The 24,846-nt window shown below is 40.1% G+C and overlaps 1 protein-coding gene and 1 long non-coding RNA gene across 3 annotated transcripts in view; one reads left to right on the plus strand and one right to left on the minus strand.

Annotated features, from left to right (window-relative positions):
- Window positions 1-1,736: 1,736 nt before the first annotated feature.
- Hil (peptidase hillarin) lies at window positions 1,737-23,675 on the plus strand. 2 transcript variants are annotated; one of them, XM_011644111.3, is made up of 12 exons: window positions 1,737-2,540; window positions 7,630-8,110; window positions 12,341-12,614; window positions 16,958-17,074; window positions 17,188-17,360; window positions 17,981-18,224; window positions 18,627-18,853; window positions 19,360-19,581; window positions 19,693-19,842; window positions 20,274-20,463; window positions 20,953-21,210; window positions 21,724-23,675. In XM_011644111.3, the coding sequence occupies exons 2-12, from the start codon at window positions 7,767-7,769 to the stop codon at window positions 22,030-22,032; spliced, it is 2,508 nt and encodes an 835-aa protein (XP_011642413.2). In that variant the 5' UTR covers window positions 1,737-2,540; window positions 7,630-7,766; the 3' UTR covers window positions 22,033-23,675. The 2 variants fall into 2 exon arrangements, with proteins under 2 accessions (XP_011642413.2, XP_011642414.2); XM_011644112.3 differs by having other exon boundaries at window positions 12,374-12,614.
- LOC112552858 (uncharacterized) overlaps window positions 21,960-24,846 on the minus strand; it is a 150,853-nt gene continuing 147,966 nt past the window's right edge. The window contains exon 4 of the long non-coding RNA XR_016139540.1: window positions 21,960-22,073. This is a non-coding gene — a long non-coding RNA (uncharacterized LOC112552858). The remainder of the gene's footprint in view (window positions 22,074-24,846) is intronic.

The following is a 24,846-nucleotide window of genomic DNA, read 5'->3' on the forward strand; positions in this document are numbered from 1 at the left end:
GTCCCGAGTAAAAACAACGACCGCTCTTTTCTTCAAGTTTCTCAAACAGGATATTTGGATTAGATGTTTATATTGTTTCTTGGTTCCCAATATCTATCATCAAAATTAAAACCATGGGGAAGTTTAAAGATTAATTTCTAAGATAATAAAATTATTATTATTATTATTATTTAAAAATTGAAAGATTTTTGATAGGAGAACGAAAAAGAAAATTACACAGTTACGTTCGTCTCGCTTTATATAAGAGTAACAGTAACGTTCTTACTTTCTTCAGTTCTTTGAATAAATGATAAATATCCGATGTTAAATATTTATGATCCTGTCTCTTTTTGATAATTATATATAATTATATACAATTAAAATTAAAATTAAAATTCTAAAAAGCAATCTTTTTAAAATTAACAGTACAATTATTATTCTAGAGATTGAAGAATTTTTGAGGAAGGAAAGAAGAAAGGACGTATTGACATATAACACCAAGAAATCTGCAATTATGTAAATCGCGCAGGAATATATTAACGGAATGTCCATCTCGACATCTTGGTCGAAGTTGACTGGTCGTAGGTGTCCAATCCGCAAATTTACTTGGTAAATTTGCTGGCACGCTGTCATTGTGAACATTTCCATTTAACGTGAGATGACTATCACGCGAAAGCATTATTTGCTTATTCCGACAAGAAAGTACAATTCCATTAATTCTGTCGAGCTACGTGATTCTCAATCGACACCGCTACTTTGTGTCGCCGTTGCTCATTATCCTTTTCTTACGAGACAGGTACACAGGAAACCAGCTCAGCGTATTGAAACGTTAGAACTAAATAGAGTATAACAGAGCGTATAAACTTCTGGTAACCGTCGGATAATATATAATCTGTCATTGCCTCTATTGCATCACGGCTTCTCCTCCTCGTTCTCTTCCCTTTCAGCAAATCGCTTCCCACGTATGCGAGACGTTCACGCATTGTGTGGGCGCGCACACGCATTTTTTACGCGCGCCGATCTTGTACTTTCTGCCTAGAAATGGTGACTCCGAGGAAGCGAATGACACAAGAGACGCTTTTAACGTACGGCGATGCAAAACGGTGACCTTTATAAAATCATGATCCACAAGTTGCAGGCGCCAATACAACAGTTCGCTCTATTCAATTCTGTTAGCAGCTTCATTAACTATACACTAATGCAACCGGTCCTTATAGCTATATAAGTTATATTTGTTGCAACATCTGTCGGATCATTGTGCTAAGTCACTACATTAAGTCATTATATGTGCAATCATGGCATAATTATGAGGTAACTAACGTACAGCAAATAAATAATACAGTTATTATCTCAGAAGTATTATATCATAGAGATATTTTAATATTTTATATAATGTCAGTTGTGCGTAGAATCTTGAACGTCTGAACCTTGAACTTTACATAGGCGTGTATTTTTATCCGTAAGCAGAAGATCTTTTCTGCAATCGCTTTGAATATTAATATGATCTAAAATCGTGATTTCATAAATCATTAATTCTTCCCGAGAGTTCTTTCAGAAAACTGATAAAATTAATAAACTCTTCGAGTTGAGAATAATTCGAGTTGAGTCTTAGTCCTTGATAAATGTATTTCTGCTCTCCCTTTTTTTCTTTTTAAAGAAAAAGAGAAAAAATTTTTTCTGCAGATTTAATTTCACGATACGCCATCACAGGCGACGGACTCAGGTCCTCGCCAGGTGAGCGCGCACGGGAGAGTGACCGTTACGCAGGTAAAACGCAGGTAGGACGCAGGCAGGTCGGTTCTCCAACTATAGCGCCACCTGAGCCGATCCATCGTCGATGCCTCAAAATGGCCGTTCCTCTCACCTCAGACCTTCCTGGAACGCCGACGGAGGCAGGTGGCGATATTCAGGTCCGATCAGGTCCGATCTGACTCGCGAGGCCGTCTCGCTTATAGTGCCGAGACCTCATTCCAGGTGGCGAACAGCCGAAACCGTGTCACCAAGATATTCGTACGCGCCGCGCTGGAAGGTCGGAAAGTGGCCGTCGTGCGTGTAACCGCGTGAGAGTAGTACTCGAGGAGGAGTACGCGACGTATCCGGGAGGCGAGTCCGTCGGGATCCCGGGATCAGCTCGCGAGTCCGTTCCGTCGTCGAGCAGCGATCAGTATCGTCGGCGATCGGCGTTGGTGAACAGGTGGGCTCGACTCGTTCCTCTCCGCCGTTTCCTCCCTCGTGTTCCTCCTCGTCCGCGTCGAGCGCGCGCGCGCGCGCGCGGAGCTCGCGGAACGGTGCGAAGCGCTCGCTCGGTGATTTCGATGCGCGGTACAGAAATAATCGGAAATAATCGAGGAGGACCGCGAGGATACCAGGCGCGCGGTCGTTTACGTAGTGCTCGAGATTCGTCGTTACCTGCGATCTTCCATCTAGTTGAAGAGGTAGTCGCGATACCCAGGGCGATACCGAGAAGGCGACGAGGAGCGAGAGAGAAAGAGACATGCCTGGCAGTCACGGAAGTCATCGAGACTGCTCGCGGACGACGCTGAGACGAGGATTATGAGGACGTACGTATCGCTCGGGTATAAGGATAAATCGATGTTATTCGCATTTTTGGAGAGGCAAGAGTCGCTCCATTTATCGGAACGAGATCGCCGTTTCGCGGTTCTGCGACTTTCGTTGATTACCGTGTAGAGCAAAAATTTATACGAGTGTACAGGTGTAAGGAGGATTCATGGTTGGCTGAATAATCTCTGATTTGTACTTGTTTGTCTCTTGATACGGTGGTATATCAATTCTGGAACTTCTCGTAGCGGTATTCTTGTCTTATTTAATTTTCATTGATATTTGATCGATTTCACGAGATAAAGAAGTCGAGCAAATCAACAGATTTTTTTAAATAATTCAGAATTTCGCTAAACAGTGTCGATTAAATATTTTAATGATTATTTAAGCCTTCAGCTTCAACGGCTTGTGTGAAACCTGTTGGCTCGCGGGACCAAAATTGGGACACGTGCATGGATACGTCAGTGGGCATATCGTGACGTTTATTCGCATTACGAGTTTAAAGTACTCCAAAGAGTATCGCTGTTATATCAAGTTTCGCGAATGTTTTGCGAATAAAGTTTCCAACGAGAAATCAAAAGATTTAAAACTTTATATTACATTCCATACGCATAACTGAAAAAGAAATTAAGTTGATCATCGATCAAATTTTACGCAGTTTAATTGCCAAGTTATTAGCGTCAATAAATTGATAAAATTAATAAATATTAAAAACCCAATATTTAATATTCTAAGCATGAAAAATGTCGATCAATGTATTTTTTTTTATTTTAATTTAACGTTATTTGGAATGATATGATTTCCAATGTCATTTTTAGTCTTCTTTTACGGCACTTTTATTCTTTCGTAATAAATTCATACATAAATTTAGAGGTATGATAAAAACTTTATGTTCCGACAATCCTCTCTGCATTATATAAAATTTTCTGTATTATAAAAATTAAACATAAATCCAAAAGCTAAAGAAAGTTAAGTGCTGCACCATGCGATATTTCTTCCTTCATTCATACTTCCCGTTACTTTGTTGTTCTCGCAAAACAACGTTCCGCGCGCATATCCGAATCGAGAGTCGCGGCCGCATTCCCTGAGATTTACCTCATAATAAAGTTTCTCGTGCCTCGCAGCATGCGTGGCACGGCGGCGCGAGCCGCCGCGTGCGTGCGGTGCGCATAAATACCTAGAAAAAGGTGGGCCAAAATGGGGACACGGGTTTCATTCGAATGGGCATTATCGCGCGATAAACGACGCGTGGAATGTCATAAATAATTTTTACGTTGCACGAGACGTCCCGACGAGCGTCTCGCTTTCTTCCTTACTTTTCCGAACGGCTCTCCTCGTCCCGTCGCCGGCTCCCTCGAATCTCCGGCCACCGAGGCGGATTTTATCGGCAACGAGGGAGCCTTACGAATCACGATTGCGCGGCTACGTGTAGGTGCGATTACGCCATCGGGCTTTTTGTAACGAGCGCCGCGATAAATGACGCGTCGCTCTCTCGACGGATCGCCGGAAGACCGAGTGCGCGATTTATAAAGGAGCAACGCGCCATTACGCGACCATCGGCATCGTCATCGGTCGGCGGTTCGTTCCTCGCTCCAGAGTTATGCAATTCGCCATAATCGTACCGCCTCGGTCGCATTCCTCGGAGAGTCGCTGTTCTCGATGTGTATGTACGCAAAGCACGGCGACTGCCGTCGTCGATCGCAGGGACGGATCTAAAGTAAATGGAACGTGGATTTCATCTTGAGACTCTCCCCGGAGTAGTCGAGGCACGACCTTGTTCGAAAATACCTTGTCAATTCTTCGAAGATAAGGACGCTCCCACTAACAACCATTCATTTCGGATTTCACTTTGGAATATTCATGCACGGTCAATTCGCGACTCTGAAGAGCCATCACCGGAGCCCGCGCCTGCAAAAGTCGCTCGCGACGGCGAAATTTATGGGAATTTTACGATTTCCGCGCTTCGCGCTGCCGCGCACCGAGTGCGGGTAAGGTAAAACGTGCGGTTTAATGAGACGCGCTAAGGATTTCCGTTACAGAAACGAACGCGTTCGCCCGAGCAGAGATATCGGACATTAATCGAATCGCATTCCATTACGGAAATTATCGTCCGATTGAATTGTATCTGTTGCGCGGTGACGTATCAAAAATTGCGCGGACGGGCGGGGGATCGCGACGGGGCGATTTATCATATTCTATCAGCGGATAACAGGACTTACACCTGTGCACGGCGACGGTGTAGGTATCGCTGGTAACTCGATGCAAAGACGTTAACGCTATCGGGCACAGTTACGTCATAATCAATATTACGTATTATTAGTTCCATCGTCGGCAATTACCGACATAGACTAGGATTATATATAACGCTCTAGTAGCAGGCATAAACATCAGCTCATCGAGCTGGAGCGATGTAGTTCGCATACACGGTAATGAGGTATCTGACGAAATTAGAAATTTTCGATCAACTCAAAAATAGCAAGATATACCAATATAAATTGCAAAAGACAAAATAAATATATAGAAATATACGCTAACTCGCTTTTATTCCAAATATGGAATTTATATATTTAGATTTATATAGATTTTGATAGATCTATATTTGTTTTACGCATTTTTCATTTTTCACGCGATGGCGATGGCGATCTTCCATCGGAAAATATCCGCTTCCTCTCGCAACGTTCTCGCGTGTTTAAAATAGGACTGGCGCGATAATACTGGCGAACAAATTTTATGCGACGGTTCTCTGGTGCACCTTTGGATATTGTCGAGAGTCAACGAACTATCCCGCAGCGGCGAGAGCAGGTCGTATACACTGTGGCCTCATTTACAAAGAATTAGCTCATACTCTCGCGATGCGAGGGCCGCGACACGCATGGAGACGTACGTACAAAATGCTTTCTCCCGATATGGCGGCGTGCACCTTGTGCTCGCTCTTCGGAAGAAAGAACTTTCCGATACGTTCCATTGGTATGTCATTTACCGGGAGACGGCTGTCTTGCCGCACGCACCGATTTAAGTCTCCTGGCGGAGACTTCGTTAGAAGTCACAACCGCGAAAGTAAAAAAAACGGGAGCAACGACCTCCGGCAATTATGGCTGTGAAAAACCTGATTCGTTGTTTCGTGAGAGAGAAGGAGAACCGAAGATTAGGCACGTGTCACGTTTCATAAATGCGTTGCTAATAACATGTCGCAAGTGCTATTGTTCTAACCGTCCGTCGAAGAATTTGCTGCGAACGTTTTTGCAAACGTGTTGTCGACTGCAATTTCTAATTGCCGATTAATAAATCCTTATATTTAATTTTTTAAAAATAGAAATTTTATTTCACATTATCGCAGATCTTTAAATTTTATAAAGTATATGATTTAATTATATTTATTTATTCTAGTATTCTATCTTACGATCTGCGTAAATCCATTTATTTTCTGTTAAAAAAGGAAGTAGGTGGAATTAAGTTTCATTTTATCATGAGTCATTTAAAAATTTACTCAAAAACTACTGCTTCTTGTTAACGAGGGAAAGTCGAAAAATAATTTAGCGCTTGTAAAATCTCAAATCTAAATGATGCTTATTTGATTGCTGGTAGCCATAATGGCGGCGGTATTATAAGAATTTAGAAAGCATTGCGGTCAGATAGGTGCAAGAAGTAGTGCGTTCAGCCAATTTAGGTGGCCGTACTGTTTTTTCATAGCTTGGTTTTCGTATTGACAACTGGGAACCTGTTTTAGAGCAAATAAATTGGAAAAGAAACCGATTTATGTATCAACAACAAATTATTTCTTTTCAAAATAGAAAACTGACTTGACTCTCGGGAATGCGAGATATTCTAGCAGCATTCAGCTCTTATTTATCACGTTGCACTTATGGCTTTGCATTTTTGTAATGTGTTCGCGAGCTTGATAATATATAATCACCCGGCTGAGATATGGGAAAGAAACAGCGCCGAGATGATACATTAGCCGATCCATGGATATATCCATTGGTTATTGTGTGTGTAGCTCGCAGTAGAAATTCTATTAAATGCTCGCAGATGCGAACGATACGTGGGAAAATCCCGTCGATGTTACCGTAGGCATATCGCGGTCATTAAACGTGTTGCAATTGCCTCTTTAGTCGCCCACTTCGGTGAGGTATTGGCAATGACTCGTTGCAAAATTTCGCAGGAAAGTGTCGGCGGTTTAGGCGGGCTCGCTCCGCGTACCACCGTTCTCTCAGATCGAACGTTATCTTTCAAAACCCTCGTGTGTAGAGCAAATCAAGGACGTGGTTGGCAACGCGTTGTCGATGCGCGAGGGATGCGCCGATAGAATTATAAATTCCATGATAAAGCCGAGCTACGCACGCGATAACGGTGCGCAATTCGGGCTCGCCGGGAAGAAAACTCGTTGCATTGTCGAATTAGAGCGTAAAACAAACTAACGTTCTCGCGTGTTACGAACGCTGAGAAGTAATTCGTCCGCCGGCGTAATTAACAATTGCAAACTAATTATTGCATATAACTCCTTCACGTGCGTTTGATTCCCACCTTCGGCATCTCGCGCATTCATATCCGGTATATCCGAAAAGTGATTATTAAACGCATACCAACGACTTCACTTAAATATTTCTAAGCTGCATGAAAGAATAAGAAATGCAAAATATAGATAGTATAGAAAAACTCATGATAAAACTAAATGTATCTTCATAAATTTTCAGTATATACCTATCATTTCCGTACAAATGCTAAATAAAAATTCTACTGTTTTAGTTATCTGTTTGATAAAAATAATAATTTTTTTATGTAACAATTTCTTCTTTAATCATATCAGAGCTCAGTAATATGATAAATTTGTCGGTTAGGAATTATGTTTTATTTATCCAAATTATTTATCAAATTTCATGATTAGGGATTAGGAATAAACTTGCGACACTTTCTTTCGAAGAAAAATCAAAGAGAAATTAGAAATGGACGGTTACGCTACGCGCGAGTCATGCGCCGATCTCTAAACAGCCTGTAATATCCAGTTATTCGTCTCGCCGGCGTCGCCTTGTATTTATCCCGGCGGTGAGAGGTAATTTCTCTATTCCCTGATCGAGGCCTTTAATTTCCAAGGTCGCACGCATCGAGAGCGAAACATTGCGCCGTACGAGACTGCAGCGAGCGGTGATCAGGACGAGGAGTTGGAGCACTTCGCGTGCGGGAAGAGAATACCGGGGATTCGGCAAGGTGGTCCCTTCAAGGCGGCTATCATGTATCGGCCGAACTTCTACGAGAGCACGTGTCTGAGATGCGCCCAGACCGTCTACCAGGTCGACAGGGTGGGTCCCTTGAAGGACTTCACGTTTTTCCACGCGGGCTGCTTCAAGTGCGCGATCTGCGGTACCAAGCTCACCCTGAAGACCTACTACAACAATCAGCACACGATCAACGATAAGGAGGTGTATTGCAGCAGTCACGTGCCCAAGCCCGGGCCTGGGACTCTGGATGGGTCCAGCGTGGGCATCAGGAGCGCTCTTAACGTGCCCAGAAGTGGCTACGTTAACGAGCAAATCAGGGCGGGAGGTGCATCGCCGCGGGGCGTCTATCCACCTTGGTGAGTGACAGTGTTTCTTCTCCCGTTACTTAATACTTCTAACCCTTTCTGCCTGCATTTTCAGTTTGCACGTACAGGATAATCTGCGATTAATTCCCATATCATTATACAGTTAACAATATCAAATATTAAAAAATTCATGAATAATATATCACGATCTCTTCGATCTTCCGCGGCACGCGTAGCATCGCGTGCAGGGCGATTGCCTCAAGCTCGTTACCTCGTTTCCCTAATCCGGTCTCGAATAATCAGGGATTTATCGTAACTTGGACGGAAATTTAATGCATTTCCATTTTTTTGTTTATCGCGACTGCTTTATCTTGATTTCTAATGCCTTGATTCAACGCACGAAAGAAGAAGTTAATAAATAAACGAAACAAAAAGGAAAACGCTTAGGGATATTCAACTCGCGACGTTAACGAAACTAAATACTTTAACGAGCCCGAGAAATGGAAAATTACGTTCTTTCTTCACCGTTATCGTCTGATATGTAAGATAATATAACTGTATATGTATGTACGAGCTATGCTCTCCTCGTGGGAATATCAAAAGTAATTTTGGCGCTATCCTACGATAACAAATCTCAGCGTAATGGCTCTTTAAATGCCCCATTGTGTACGTATCTGTTTTCTTTCGGCAAATAATACTCGCGAGTCATTCAAGTTTGTAGGCCGTTGCATAGATTTAAATAACGTAACGCTTTCAGACGAGCTCATTTGAATCGTAAATAGGTACGAAGCTAGGCTCTTCACTCCAATTTCCTATATTAAAGAACAAAGCGATACTTAGCAACACGTGCCATCATCACTTCGCGCGCGTCACCGTGTATTCTAATTTCGTCGATTAGAAAATGTAATCTCGCAGGAAAGTGTTGGCCATCGTGGTTTAATGCACCACAGACTTTTTATCTCCTCTCGTTAAGCTTTCCTTTGCTCAAAAGAAAAAAATTGTGTGGACACAACATAAAATACGAATTTTATGTTGGCGTTTCGACGCTAGGGACACGCCGAGGGCACGCTCGATAGAATTTACGTCTAATTTCTCCACTTTCCCTTTGCTGTTGATCGAAATCGAAATCGCTGCTGGAAATAATAGCTCGACGTCTCGAAATCGAGTTTCGCGGAAAATACATACGATTGTAACTAACCTGCCTCGTTTAAACAATTTCTTTAAGAACCTTGGTAATACTTATGAGTTGATTTATAATTCAATTAATAGAAAAAATTATACTCTACTTATAAAACTGTCTTATGCACGTTATCTAAATATGTAAAAATAATATATAGCGTGTTTGAATGTTCCTTTAAAAAATTATAATAAATTTTATATTATTCGGAGAACTAACTTTTAAAATTGTTCTTAAAGAGATCGCTTCTTTTTATTTCACGGGAATTTTTTTCAGCGAATAAGATAATTGCTAGACCCGAGCGTAATTTCGCGAAAATTATTAGTCATATATATATATATATATATATATATATATATATATATATATATATATACATTCTTTGACTCTGAGTCATCTCACGGACTTCTGCTCTGCATTAGACACCTCACTCCACCGTTATGCAATACTTTGGCCTTAATCTGACAAAGTCTAAAATGAAGTCCGAGTAGCCGACAGTTTTGTGTACAAATGCTGCACTTGGTCTTTGACCTGAATGCTAATGAGCGCTTGAGCTCCTTTCCGCAGAAACTATATTAAACGACCGTGTGAAACGATTACAAAAGTTTTATTAGATTTTACAAAGTCGCACTTACAAATCGAGTTCCTACTAACGGAATCAAGCTGGAATCGGAATCGTGGAGAAAAAAAAAAAGGAAGAGAATAAATAATTTTCATAAACGTGAGAGGAAATTGAGTTTAGTATCTTGCTACTACGAGAAACTCTCTCGAAGGAGTTCAAAGTTTTATGTATTTGTAAAGTGCTAGCAGAGTCAATGTGGAGCTAGTATGACAATACAGGATCAAGAAATCCTCTGTATTTTCACGGAATAAGAAAAATATTTCTTATAGAAATAGAAAAGAGATCTAAGTCTATAACGTGTCTGTAGCGTGCTGGAATAAGCTCTGACACAAATAATTCTTAATAGATTAGATTTGCGCCATCAGCGCAAATCAACCTGATCTCGGTGTGTCGGCATAATATTAAGAAATCGTGATCGCGAGATTTGATAACTCGATTAAGTAAACATCGCGGTATTGCAAGAAACCCGCCGCGCTCTCTCGTCTCGCCCCGCCTCGTTAATCGTCGTTATCCGCACGTTATTATTACGTGTTCGGTTCCTGCTAGAAACGCATGTTTCGCGCGAGCGTGCATATTCGCGTTAAAGGCTGTCGCATATCGTTGCATATCGCCGGGACCGCACGGAGTTATTGGTATTTCAATCTCGCTCGTCCGCTTGTCGCCTGGCTTTAACATCTCTCAATGCGACGTCGCGCATGCACGCACGCTTGTATGCGTTTTGTATGCCTTTTTATGCAAGGCCACCGCCTTGCAAAAGTCGCAAAGGTCGCGCCTATATGCATTACGCCAAGAGATTCCTGCCAGTGTGACTTTCCTTCGGGCTTTCCTACTTATTTTTTTTTTCTATGTTCAGCGATTATGTGTCTCATCGCTCGATACATACAAATTATCTGAAAAATGAATAATTCTTGGAAGATACACTTGCTCGAAAAGATTGTTTTAAAATTTCAGCGATTATGTTCTACACAAATATCGATATGATAAGCCGTTTGCGCAGGCGTGGATATAGTTGAGTTTTCTAAATATTATACATTATTACTTTTTTATTTACTTTTAATTTTTTTAAACTTGACTGTATTCTATCTTTGATATTCATAAAAAAAAGATCCTCTTTGGGACCCATTTGGTAGGTCGATCACCGACCCCGCCGTTTGGCGAATTCGATACTATTTCTTATATCCACCTTTTGCGAGCCACCTCCGTGGCTTGGTAATTATGGCGAGAGAAGTGCGGTAAAAGGCAGGTCGAGAGGAAAGGAGAAAAGGAGAGGAGAGAGAGAGAGAGAGAGAGAGAGAGACAGGGAGAGAAGAGCGTGGGCTCCGTCGCGCAAGTGAATGAACTCGGCGGAACGAGCGAGAGAGGTGTAACACATTCATTTAAGCGATACACTAAATTCTCACAAACGTGGCGCGCGGACTATCGCGCCTGCGGTGAGATTTTTATTTATTGCAAGCTCGTTGAGCTTAACCGCGACGCTAATTGTTGCTCGCGACTCGCGTCGCAGTAATTGCATCTATTACACGTATTATACGGCAGTTGTCCGGAATTATGGGGGTCATCATACCCGCGCGAGGGGGAGGATGGCGGGAGGATCGAGATGGCGATTGTTGAGGATATGTGGGTTAACGTAATCCATCGACCTGGATTCTTTGCCAGCGTTTGTCGTGTAACGAGCGACGTTCGCGGTATCAAGGACACCGCGTTACCTCCGTAATGTTCGCTTTTATTCCGTTATCGTCGGTATTAACGTAGCTAATTAGCGGCAATTTTTTAATTCGTAGGATCTGTACGCGACATATGCGCGCGTTGTACGCGACGTTTTTTGCTTCCGCGATATTTAAGAAAAGAAAGTTGATTTTCCGAGAAATGTTTCCGATGAATGTAAGATCTGTAATTAATTACATTATTGCGCACTAACTTGCAAAAGAATTAATTTGGCTTGCATGAAAATTGCTAACATTGCTAAACTAAGAGAGCTTATATTAAAAACCTAATGGAATTTACTTATCAAAATTTCTTTTTCCAATCTTTCAAATCTATTTTCTTAAATATAAAAATTATAATGTGTAGGATTAACGATGGAACTCTAAGAGTTCCATACTCTAAAAAAAATCTTTGTAGCTTTAAAAAAGTCTCTCTCAAACAGTTTGGCTTCGATAGCGAAAGAGTTGGCTCTTCTAACAAATGACATTTTCATCTCACTTGAAATCAATTTTATTATTTTATTAAGTAACCTTTTTTTTTATTATCATTTTATATGCTATTTTTGCATTACGTCAACCAAAAAGTAATTTATTCAAGATCAGGGCACGACGAGAGGGTCGCCCTGGGACTAATTTCATTAGTCCCGGCAATGTGGAAGAGTTAACGCTTCGTTATCGCTTCTCGATCCCCGCAGCGGGGACCTCACCGAGCGGTCCTGTGCCCTGTGCGGTGAACCCTCGCAATCCCCTCAAGACCCGTGTGCACGCTTCTGTTGCAGTTACGATAATGTAGACTCGCCTAATTATGCCAGGCACCTGAACGGGCACGGCTCGCCGCCGGCGGCCAACTCGTCATCCCAGCGCGATGGCATCCACGCCGGTACCGGCGGCGGCGCCTCCTCGCCGTACAACAATCACATGTATTCCGGGGACGGCAGCTATCAGTACGGCAGATTCGACGCGAGCGCCCTACACATCGCCCATGCGCTCAAGCAGACCGAGCTACAGAAGGGCTACAGCAAGGCCCGCGAGAAACCCATCGATTATTATCTGGTGAGTCACTGCTCGGCCGCTCGGCCGCCGCGGTTGATGTAATCGCTCTCGTCATGGTCGTCGCCGTATAAGGACGAGAGTGTTGTTATTATTCCGACACGCGCGTGGCACGCCGCGCCGAGTCGATCGCCGGCTAACGCGATTGCGGCTAATACGTTGCTGCGAATACGCAATTTCCTGAAGAACCGGAAAACCGTTTTCCTCCACGGGGTGGGGGGGTGGGGGGATCGCGACCCAGCATCTTCGAACGGAGACACGGAGAGATCGCGTGAGGATATCGTTGAGTCGAGCAACGGGTGCAACAGCCGCAACAGTTCGATGTGGCGTAATGAGAGGGGGGGGGGAGAGAGGAGGGGGGCACCCCGGCAACAGCGGGGGAGCCCTGTGAAAATAATCGTTAATTAATAATACGAATTAGCAATGATAATTTCGGAGTGCGTAGGGAAGCGAACAATGGCGATGTGGTAATTGACTTTTTGCGCGCGTATGCCGTCCGCTGGTGTTATTAGCTTCTTCCTGAGATGGGGAAAAGGGGAAAGGGGAAATGCATTGTGTGCATGAGCGAAAATACAATACAAAAAGTACAATAGACTCCTAGTTACTTCCGTAATAATAAAATCCAGATCAATGGCGTGCGGTTCTTCTGACTTTCCGCAAGTTCGTTTGATGCCAAAGTCGTTTGAACGAGTCCTTTCTCGTCAAAGTACAATTATTGTTAAACTACGGTTTATATATTTTTCTAGATTTTACTTCAGAATTACACAAGAATGAACTATATTTCTGGTAAAGAGCCTGAAACATTCTCAGTCGAGTTAAATTAATACAAAATACTATATTTTACTGCAATCGTTTTTTGCTGTTCCTTTAAATTAAATCAAGAAGTTGAATATGATATATACAAATAATAACATTGAAACTATATAATAGCAATAATATGTTGAGAGCCAGCAAATTTTCAAAAAGAAATACGCCTTCCGATTGATTAACCACGCGGAGACAATCGCGGAGATATGAATCACACACGATTAGACTCGAATTTCAAACGTTTCTCGATCTTGGTTCGGCTAGATCGCCGACCGCGGATTTCCGAATTTCCGATCGCGGGAACGCGGGATCCGGCATACATTCCGCGTCGCTTCCGCGTGACTTCCATACGCGAATAATCGGGTCCGAGTGGCACGATGCAGGAATGCGGCGAACCATCGCGAGAGAACGGACTTCACATGAAAATGAGATTACCGCTTTTCCCATTCGCGCGCCGAGTAATAAGGCCGCCGAGCCGCTAGTCGCTCCACTATCGGCCGCGTTTTCTCTCAATGCGCTTTCGCGCATTCAGATCACCGGCCGGAGCGATCGCCGTCGTCGCCGATCAATCGATCGATCCTTATTTACATATAGCTAAACACCGGCCAATCTACGTACGTACGGCGTTTACGCGAACGGAAAGCGGCGCGGGCATCGCCCGATCCGCACCGAGCACCACACGGCAATTTCCCATCCTTATCTTCGTCCCGCGAAGATGACGTTTCGTGTGCGATAGTAAACTGCCGCGAGATTTTGGTCAATTCGTGATATTTTCCCGACGACGAAATAATCAACGGGTGCGTTTCATCCGGTATTTGCCGCGTATCGCACCCGGGGCCCCTCCTACGCTATCGATAATGTAATCGAATAAACTCTGGGCGATCTGCCCACATGCGCGCGTTGTCGATGATACCAGATAATTCCTTCGGATCGAATACGTGACGCAATGAATGAGTCTACTTTTAGACGCCTAATTCAACCATTGCCGGCATTACGGTTTAATTGGAGAAACAGCGAAGCTCGAAGCTAATCTTAGAAATGACGGCGAATAACAGATCGCCGCACGTGACTGTGATCGAACGATCGGAATTATTCTTCTCTCAACCTCATTGCGAGTCGAACAAATGGGATATCGAATGCGACAGACGTAAAGATTCAAAATCAACGGGGAAATGGCGGGTAGCACGCAAGTATGCATTTACTCATTAACTTAAAGGGAAAGCTCTCTTTATGAGTCTTTAAAAGGAACGAAGAGAGAATGTAGGAGAACCTTAAGATTGCTTTGTGATAACGGGAAATTCAATTACGACGAGATGTTTAATATAAAAAAATTAAAAGTTATGAAAAGAGAGAGAGAGAGAGAGAGAGAGAGAGAGAGAAGGATGAAAAGTCTTAGGGATTTTAAGCAATTATACCGGATCGATTAAAGTACGACTTAGAAGTACACGACTTCGCAAAGGCTTTCCGGAGTGAATTAACTTCCTCGCTTGTCGCGCGCGATTTCCTCGGACGCGAGAACAACAGTGCGGCGGGTCGGTGCCGCTGCGCGCCCCGTTGTCGTTCATGATTATTCAAATCGTTACCACGGAAGAACGCGTATACAACGCGTATACAGTCATCTTATTTACTCGTACGCGAAACCGTCGTCGGGAAACCGGGACGTACGCGCGCGCCGCGCGAAGGTAAGCTTTACGTCTGCAACGGCGGGGCGGAGAAACGGCAGGAGGAGGAGTGAGGGGAAGCGGGAGGGGGGAGGGGGGGGGGGAGGGGAGAGGATGGGAAGCAGAATTATTTCCGCTTGCGGTACTTCTGCACTTGATGGCTAATTAGAGAATCGTTGCCGGGCCGCGCAAAGAGCCGGGGGCGGGGATAGCGCGTGTGTGTACCCCGACCGACGTCTCTTATGCGCCTTCGCGCGTAAACGCTTAGGGAAAATTAATCCATTAGAGGTTCGTTGTCCCATTTCCGCACCGAACGACAGGCGAATCTCGCAACTCAATCAAGGTACGCGTCCGCGTGCCAGCGCGCGGCAAAACGCGCGAGTCTCCGGCTCTCCGGCGCGGTTTTAAAAAATTATATTACATGTGCGCGCGCGGATACCCCCATCTGTTTCTAGCATAACGTAAAACGCTCTCGGTGAAAAGCCTAAAATAAGATTAAAGAAAAACAGCCTTGTGCATTACATCAGGCTGGACTCTCGGGACTTTTGTTGTTTCATTCATGAAAGATGTCGCGAGCAGGTTTTTCCCACGATAAACAGCCTTGTATATTTTTTTCGCTTCGCGTTTCATTAGCGCATTTCCCGCGTAGACGGCATTGAATTTGTTGCTAGTAAATATGTGCATATGCAGCATTATGTATGTTGTATTAAATATTAAAATATTAAAATTTCGTGTTTAAAGAAATAATAATTTAATTTTGAAGAAATGTGTAAAGTTGTTCTTTCTCTCTCTTGTCACATTAGACTTTACTCAAATCAGTCATGTTTATTCAAATGAACATGTATATAACATAACTTAGGATAGACTTTGCTAGTATTCTTAATCTATTCTTAAAATATTAAAGAAAAATTAAGTAATACATTATTTACAACTGTAACTCCGAAATAAACCTGTTAAGACATTTCACAAAGACATACCAATTTTCTTTGCGTTGCATTCCAATTACTTACATGTGGCAAACCGTTGCTTCTCTTCCTCAGCTTTCTTCTTCAAAATTATATTGAAAAGATTGCATTGAAGAAATCCCGTCGCACGACTTCAAAAGGACATGTTTGTTTTCCGCAGCGACCTCTGCTCATATTTTTATTGCATTAATATTTCCGGTTGCAACGACAACGGACGAAAAGAGTCGCGGCTCGCAACGTACCATTTTTGAAAAAATACACCGGAAGAGGATTAGTTCACTTTTGTCGATCAGCAGCGGGTTGTCGCTCCCCAGAGAGGAGACTCTCTTGAAAGCGAATGAAAGCAGAAACGCGACGTGAAAGTAAATTATACAAAAAGTGGAGTACCTACCTCTAAGGCCGATGCCTGCGGGCGTTTTAAGAAATAGAAGCGTTTTATTGCGTCCAACGTATCCGCGAATTCTGCCTTCTTACGATTGGCGGAATGCTTCCTGACACGTAACGACGGTTTAATCTTTAATTAGTAACGTGCCGATCGCATATTTGCTTTTCAGAATTAAATACCAAATGCCGAGCGTTCGAAATATGATATTTTATCGTTTTTATAGTTTTTATATAATTTATATTTTTATGTCATACTTTATATAAATATGTTTCGATAAATGATGAAAAGTAGACTATAATTACCGGACATTAAATATATTTTTTTTTTGCCTCGCCAATAAAATTATAAAATTACTTGATGTATTTGCAATAATATTTTAACATTATATTTTTATAACTGCAACACTTTTTAAAAAAGATATCCATATTAATTATAAATTAAATGTATGTATATATGTATGTATATATTAAATGAATATATAAAGAATTTATTTCTTTAATACGAATTTTTTTGTCTTTCCTTCATTAGGATCGCGATGAGCAGACGCGTCTCGAGATGAAGCATCGAAAGGAAGAAGATGATTTATACCGGAAATTTGCGCATCATCGCGAGGAAGAGGACCGACGAATTCGTGAGGAGTTCCGAGTACGTAATTGAAGCGAACTCACAACAAAATACGTTTCATAAATCAATTATTTCATATATTATTAATTACAAATAATATGCATTAATAATTGTATTCTGCGTGATTTAAAAAGGATGAGTGGGAGAAGGAGCTGGAGCAATTGTCGGCGAGATGGGAACGGGAAAAAGGCGGAAGAGTTCGAACCCAACAATTTCAGCAAGAGAAAGAAGACTTGGAGAAGAACATGACTTTACGCAGGGACAAAAAGAAGGAAAGTCTCACGCGCAAGATGCTGGAGCACGAACGGTATTTATTATGTAATTAACGCGATACCCACATCTTGCTTTTAGATCGGACAGGCAACACTTACATCACGAGTTATAGTTTATTGCATAAAACGAAATATAATCTTTAAAGCATAAAATGAGCATAGAAATCTCACGTTTCTTTGCAAAGAGCAAACATGGATTAATTATGGATTTATCATAAATTAAAATATTATATGATTAAGGCAACACATATATAATCAAAATTGAAAAAATATATATAATAAAATTTCCAAAATAATTTTAAAACTTTAAAAGTTAAAAAATTGTCCAACTAGTAACTTGATAACTAGTAACTTATACATATTTTTTTCAACACTTTATTTATATCATAATTTATTCGTCTTGTACGTTCGCCAATCTCAAATGGGATTACGTTAATATCGATTCCGTGCATTTTTTATTACGGAAGAACCTGCGAAAGAAATTACGTGCAACACGTTACGAGCCGCGGTAGTTTTGGCTTCGTGTTTTTTTTTTTCTTTTTTTTTTTTCTTCCGGACGATAAACAAGCTCGCGTGCGTTGGCGCTTGCAAAACCGGGAAGCCGGGTTTTCACGTTCAACGCAAAAGCTTCTCGTTACTCCTGATCAATTTATAGGGCGGCAACCGCTGCGCTGGTGGAGAAACAGAGCTCAGAGATGCTGGAGCTGATCAATGAGGCGAGAAGCGAGTACATGCTACAAGAGAGTTTATACCTTGACGAAGGAGACGGTTATGCTGAGGAAGCACCGCCTCCACCTTATCCATCGCGCGCGCCACCCCCGCAGCCACCAGCCCTCGCCAAGTATCATATCTACAATGATCCCCTGGAGTTCGCCGACATGGATCAGATAGCTATTTCGGTAAGACTTCGCCAAAGGATTCTTTCAGCGCTGCCTTCCTCTTGCGAGTCATCTTCCTCGTCGCCTGGATGGAGATTTTGCGGCGTATGATACGTCGCAAGTATTTTGAGAGCGCTATCTTTTTGCATTCTCTTTTGCATCGTAACGTTTTATTTTAGCTTATTGTACGATTTAATTAAAGAAGCTAAAGGAGAAATTAAAGAAGTTAAATTTCAAAAAAATTATTCCAGTCATTTTGAAATTTATCTATCTAGTACCTATATTCTACTCTTGTCTCTATAAATATCTGAATTATTCAAAAAAATTGCTTTCAATTATGCATAAGTGATCAGATAATACTTATTTTTTTTAATACTGTTTCACTAATCCTCACTGATTTATAATATCTTGTGTTGTTCTTAGGTAGCCCAAGAAGATCAAAAAACGTTCACCGACTTAGTGCGACAGTTGGTGAGCAGATGCGGTTCAGATATAGAAAAGGCGAGAACAATATTCCGATGGATCACCGTGAAAAATCTGAACACTATGCAATTCGATGAAAATTTACGGGGTGACACTCCCATGGGTCTGCTAAGGGGTATCAAACATGGCACGGAAAGTTACCACGTTCTATTCAAACGATTATGCAGGTAATTTCACGCAAAAAACAATATTATAAAAAATATATAAATTTATATAAGCAATTTATTTACAGCGATAGAAAAGAGTTGAAAACGTTTTATTCTGCAAAAATTCTAAAAATTTATATGTGCAATTATCTCGTCGCATTTAATCAAGTTTCAATGGAACATATTTAACATAACTTATGTTCTTAAATTTAATAAAATCACAAGATCACTTTTATGAGACTTTATTTTTTACCAAAAAAAAAAAATAATTTTAATAACAACAAAGCAAAACATTTTCGAAGCAAAATAAAAAAAAAATTTGAAATATTATATTGTATTAACATACATGAGAATCGGCACATGTAAACTTTTTATTTTTACAATTTGTACACACAATTGCGTAAAAATGCGTAACAGAGTCTACAAAAAGTTAACAATCGATTATCAATATGTCCGTTATTTACTCGTATATTTTATTCTCTGGGAAAACTGATGGTATCTAAATTGCCAAATAACTTTGAACGCAGTTACGCGGGTCTGCACTGCGTGGTCATCAAGGGTTACAGCAAGTCGGCGGGTTATCAACCGGGCGTGTGCTTCGAGGACAATCGATTCCGAAACAGCTGGAATGCCGTGTACGTGGCAGGTGCATGGCGATTCGTCCAGTGTAATTGGGGAGCGCGACACCTCGTTAATGCCAAAGAGGTCCCCCGTCCCGGTCAAGCGAAAGCTAAAAACGACAGCCTCAGGTACGTGCATGCCGAAGTCATCTACCGCCAATCTCCGTATCCGTATCGTGATTATAGTGTTTCCGTGTGCACATAAAACGATCGATCGGATCACGAAGACATTTTACTTAGGTATGAGTACGACGATCATTACTTCCTGACGGATCCCCGAGAATTCATATACGAATTCTTCCCCCTGCAAGAGGAGTGGCAGTTGCTCAAACAACCGATTTCGCTTAAGGACTTCGAGGAATTGCCTTTCGTGCGGTCTCTATTCTTCAGGTAAGATTCTTTCTTGACTTTTCTCTTTTTTTCCCCCCCAGGGTATACATTAGTAAGAGAAAAAATGCAAAACTTAACACGGATTACGTTTAACGTTTATGTTTCATTTTTGTGTGTGTGTGTGTGTGTGTGTGTGTGTGTGTGTGTGTGTGTGTGTGTGTGTGTGTGTGTGTGTGTGTGTAATTTATTCGCTGTCATATTATTTATATATTTTTATTAGTTATACATTATTTTAAATTGAGTGAAGATAGAAGTAACTTGCAATATATATCAGGTCTTGACAAATTAAATTCGTTCAGTGAAGCGTGTTCAAAAGCCGTTAAAACACGCAATTAAATTGATGATTTCCCGCAAGTGGTGAGATTGGTCTATTAACAATGGTCACAAGTTGCACGGTGAAAATACCGTTCGGATAAATTCTGCGTCTACAGGTACGGCCTTTATTTTCCGGATACGAATACAAATGCCGTTATGTATACGGATTCCACCGGTGCTGCGACCGTGAGGATAGCAATGCCGGCGCATATGCAATCATCCCTTATCTTTCATTACAATCTTAAGTTTTATGACAACGACGGCGATGGCTACGACGGCGTGTCGCTCAAGCGATTTGTCATGCAGGTAAATTGATAGTCTATGTTCTCCATATCGTATTCGTGCAATGATTTATTTGAAGTGACTTAAATCTTATCCTAAGTTTGATCCTAAAATATATAACGAAATTTACATAAAACAAATATCATATCTTGAAATTTGCGTAAAAAAGATTAATCAAAACATCATTAATCTATTTTGAATCTAAAAAATAAAGAAATGAAAATTAATTTTAATTAATTCTTAAAACTTTTGCATATAACAATTTGAAAAATTATTACTATATATTCTAATATTACTAATTTTTTTATAATATATATTTTTTTATAAATGTTATATAATAATATTGGAATATATAGTAAAGCATTGTTAAGTTACATGTTTTGTGAAAGACATACTTCACAATCGTGTTAAACTTTAATAAAATGTTTTTTAATAAAAATGTGGTTTTTATGAGTCAACAATTATAATAAATGAAATTTACGAAATACGAAATTTTTCTACGAAAATTTTTAGTCGGTTGTGGGGAATATAGTTGCGTTCCGAGTTCACGCACCATGTTCCGGGGCTTTCCTCTTGGACATATTTGCCAATGCGGTAACGCCGAAAGAATACTTAACCGGCGAGCCGATGAAGTTCAAGAGCGTTTGCAAATTCAAAATCGCGTGTGAAGAGCTGCAGACGGTGATGGTACCACTGCCGGATTGCGCCAGTGGAGAATGGGGCCCTACAAAAGCTACCAGGCTATTTGGACTTATACCTATCACTCATCAGGTAGGTCGATTAGTTAAATTGGTCTACTTGTACAGTTAAGTTACAACAAAAGTGCGAGCACAAATTATACAGAGTGGTTTTCAGAAATACATCTAGATTTTTGTTTTTTAAATATATTCCGAATAAATCAAGTTAATAAACATATGGAAATCTAATACTACAATGTTAGATAAAGCCGCTTAATTGAGATAGAAAAAAAATAATAATATTGTTACGCATACGCAAAAGATAAACAAAGATTTATTTAATTCGGAAACAGTATATAAATTAATCTCTCTACTTTTATCGAACATGGCGCAATGTTATTTGTTATTTGTTATTTTAGGCAAAGTTTTGTAATGTTTCGGTTCACAAAAATAAATTTCCCTTCTGTTCTTTTTTTCCTTTGGGAAGTATTAACCGAAAGAGAAGAGCCAAAAGAATTGCTAAGAAAAGAATCTTTCGATTTTATCGCGCTTACCAGGCAGGCGATTTACAATCGCTATTTATAATCGCGCGATCTATTGATTTCAGGAAGCTCTGGTGTTCGCCGGGCGCGAGCTGGAAATTCAATTTCGCATGTCGAGGCCGTTGACGGACTTTATGGCGACTCTGCATAAGAACGGCATCGAGGAGAAGCGCCTGTCCAAGTACGTGACGCATTCCATCGCCGACGACGACGTGGTCACCTTTTCCATAAGCTTCCCCGAGGAGGGCCAGTACGGCCTGGACGTCTACACCAGGGAATCCGCCTCACCCGCCGCTCAGCATGACGTCACCGGTGAGAAGCATCTGCTCACGCACTGCTGCAAGTATCTCATCAATTCCAGCAAGAGGAATTGAGAGTGAACCTGAGAGCTCTCGAATCATGATTTCGGCTTCATCTGAAAATTACAAACGACGATTCCTAGAAAAATCAGGATTCTAGTGCTCGTTAGGACGAGCGACGGCGCCAGTAACGAATACAATATTTCTCCTACGTAATGCTTCCGAAAAATTGTTAAAATCGGAAAAAAAAAACAGATTGAAATATTTGGCGAGCGTAACGATTGCCGCTATACTTGACAATCGATTCGAGAGTGTTTCACTCGTTATAGCGAGTTCATCCTGTTCTTAGAAGAAAGAGCGCCTACAACATTTTCGTCCTGGAAGGATCGGCCATTAATGACAAATTATCGACGCTTTATCGAATGAAATACCGAGAAAGAGAGGGGAGAAAAGAGGTCGGCAGAGTGGCGGCGGCGATAAAGAGACAATGGTGAAAGCGAGTGACGTTTTACGTCATTCTTCAAGAACTACTTTTATGCAATTCCAAGCTGACACGCTACCTCGAGTCTAACAGTAGGCTTACGACTTGGAGATAAATATTAATGTAAAACTAACTATGGAACTCTTTCAATTTGATAGGATATTTTTCGAAGGGCTTGAAGTAGTAAAAAGTATACCTTCGTATACATAAGCGGATAAATTTAATGCAACTTCCTGCACTTCCGGTACGTCCGGAACACGCTTACCCTCGTGTTCCCTTGTATCATTTACCAAGTTAGTACTTCCGCTTAATGATCCCTCCCCCGTGATCACGCTTCTCTTACGTAACGCATCGAATAAATTATTGCGATTCCGTTATAATCATTTCACTTGGAAATTTTCCTTTCTAAGAAGATTTATACTATTCATCGCTAAAAAATACCATTTCAACTTTAGTTTCAATATTACTTATTATATACAATTCTGATCGCGGATTCATATTGAGTCATGCGTGTGACGCATATCGAATAATATAGGTAAAAATATAATATATTTTATGTACGAAAAGATGTTTCTCTGTATATATATGATATATGTATAAGGTAATTCCGACCTGAAAATATCGTTACCTACAAGAGACATTGATTTAATTGACCTAAAGATGTATTCATTCAATTTCGTTCAATCTTGGCTCTTCTAATTTTTTTAATATATCGCTTCTCTATAGTATTCTATTATCTATTTTATAATTAGACTCATGTGTCTTTTTTTTTTAAATTGGCACATTTTCAAGTCACAATTTTTGAAATGCACACATACACACATACACACAGGTGCTATACTTTATATTATCCCTAATATTATTTCTTAATTATTCACACAATCGAGTAGCAGTCATATAATTATTTAGTAGAATAGTATTCGCACCATCGGTTTTGCGAGCAAAAACATTGTTTATAACAATGAAGAAAAAGAATGGTATATATTTGTTAATCTTGTAATCTTTCTTGTTGTTAATTAAAATTTTAACCACTCTTACAAAAGAAGCTCCCACATTATTATCTTATGTAATAGATATAACTCAAGCTTACAAAATCTTTCTCTATTTTGTCATATATTAACAAATAATGTAATATTCCATAAATATGTAAATTAATTTTTTATAATGTAATTACTTTCAATAAAATTTGATATTCTTGTATAAAGACTTAATAAATTGATTTTAAAAACAAAATAAATCAATTTAATTTTTTAATTTTTATTTCAACAGTATCAATATTGATAGATTCGATCTTCATATTGAATTAAATTCCATTTAATTATAATCTTTTTTTAAATGTGTTTATTAATATATATTTAAAAATTTCTAAATATTTTTATTTTTTGATTTCACATTAACAATTCTGAGAAAAAGTTACGGTTCAAAATCTTTCATTCTTATTATTATATTACTTAAAATTTTTTGCGATGGATAATTTAAAATATTTACATAGATCATCAAAATGATATAGATATAGAATAAGTAAATTTCAGTGAACTTTCCTGTCAAATAGCAACCCGTTGTACTATTTCGTCAAGTATGATAAACTTAACGCTATGTCCATCTTGCGGTAAAGGAAGCGAATTTAAGTTTCATGAATCAAACTCACACGATTTTATGTAGGCAAAGAATCTGCTATACTACGAACACCTTAAGTATGGCATTTTTGCTTCTAGGTATCCAGTGATGATTTCAATAAGTCATATATTTAAAAAAATTATAGAAATAGTTGCATTTGATAAATCCTATTTAATTAATGAAGAAGTAAAAATCAATTTTTGTCAATAATTTTAATTTAAATTTTTATAATCAGAAAGTAAATCTGATTAAGACAGTAATCCTAAAATAAAACTCAATAATCAATAACTCATTTAATAATCAAGATATACCGGATCTGAACAATTATAATTCATGTTATCGTACTAACTTATAGAATTGATCATGAATTAAGATATTTTCACAATTGATTATTGTTTTAGAAAGCAGCTTTTTCTGAGCATAATGTTAACGTATAATTTTGTAGACAAAAATATTTTACAAATACATTTCCTAATGTTATTAATAAAAAACATGTTATTAATAAAAGATTCAGAGACAATGATCTTCGGCGAACAAGTCCGCGATAAGTTTGAAATCACAAAAAGTTCTATTGATAAATGCATTCAATAATACAGATGGTATCGATTTATTTATAGAATTACTGCTGGCATTCGTGCAACCGTAGCCGGACAAAACTCAGTACTCCGTACTAAAGTTTTACGAAGCGTGAACGGCATCTACTTCTTCGGTCGCGTTTTTTTTTTTTTCAACTCGGGGTTTCTCTCTGCCCAACCGCTTATTATGACAACTAATTATCGGGATTCGTTCTG

Source organism: Pogonomyrmex barbatus, unplaced genomic scaffold, assembly GCF_055798465.1.
Source record: "Pogonomyrmex barbatus isolate J1 unplaced genomic scaffold, ASM5579846v1 scaffold22, whole genome shotgun sequence".
Classification (NCBI taxonomy): Eukaryota; Metazoa; Arthropoda; class Insecta; order Hymenoptera; family Formicidae; genus Pogonomyrmex; species Pogonomyrmex barbatus.

What these genes read in the sequence shown, in the direction of transcription:
- Hil (XM_011644111.3), top strand. Translation starts at nt 7,767, where the DNA reads ATGTATCGGCCGAACTTCTACGAGAGCACGTGTCTGAGATGCGCCCAG. An exon ending in AACCCATCGATTATTATCTG is followed by an intron (nt 12,615 to 16,957) that starts GTGAGTCACTGC and finishes TTCCTTCATTAG; the next exon opens with GATCGCGATGAGCAGACGCG. An exon ending in AAGATGCTGGAGCACGAACG is followed by an intron (nt 17,361 to 17,980) that starts GTATTTATTATG and finishes ATCAATTTATAG; the next exon opens with GGCGGCAACCGCTGCGCTGG.